Source organism: Penaeus monodon, chromosome 24 (assembly GCF_015228065.2).
Source record: "Penaeus monodon isolate SGIC_2016 chromosome 24, NSTDA_Pmon_1, whole genome shotgun sequence".
Taxonomy (NCBI): domain Eukaryota; kingdom Metazoa; phylum Arthropoda; class Malacostraca; order Decapoda; family Penaeidae; genus Penaeus; species Penaeus monodon.
The window spans coordinates 27295621-27295886 of record NC_051409.1 but is presented as its reverse complement, the minus strand read 5'-3'; the positions used below and the strand labels follow the sequence as shown (position 1 = coordinate 27295886).

Here is a 266-nt window from a genome sequence, read left to right as displayed (position 1 = left end):
ATATTTAAAAAAACACGTAGCATCGCCCTCACCTGCAGCATTTGTTCCCGCTCGTGCAGCCTTCTTATGAATATCTGTCTATCGTTCTCCGCCTTCTTGATCTGCTCCTGCATGTCGGACACGTCGGAGTCACTGTCGGTTCTCTTAGGGGGCTTCAGCGTCGCCCGAACCATGCGCTTCTCGATGGTGCCTTGCGGGTTTCGTCTCAACTCGATGATCTGCGGGGAGAGAGCAGGAGGGACTGCCGTTGAGAAAAGGGAAGTAGT

General features: G+C 53.4%; 1 protein-coding gene across 1 annotated transcript in view; it reads right to left on the bottom strand.

The window, feature by feature from the left end:
• The window catches only part of LOC119588702, a 103718-nt gene that overhangs the window by 38430 nt on the left and 65022 nt on the right, over positions 1–266 (bottom strand). The window contains 1 exon segment of the mRNA XM_037937340.1: positions 33–218. Within this exon segment, the coding sequence (XP_037793268.1) occupies positions 33–218 (186 nt within the window).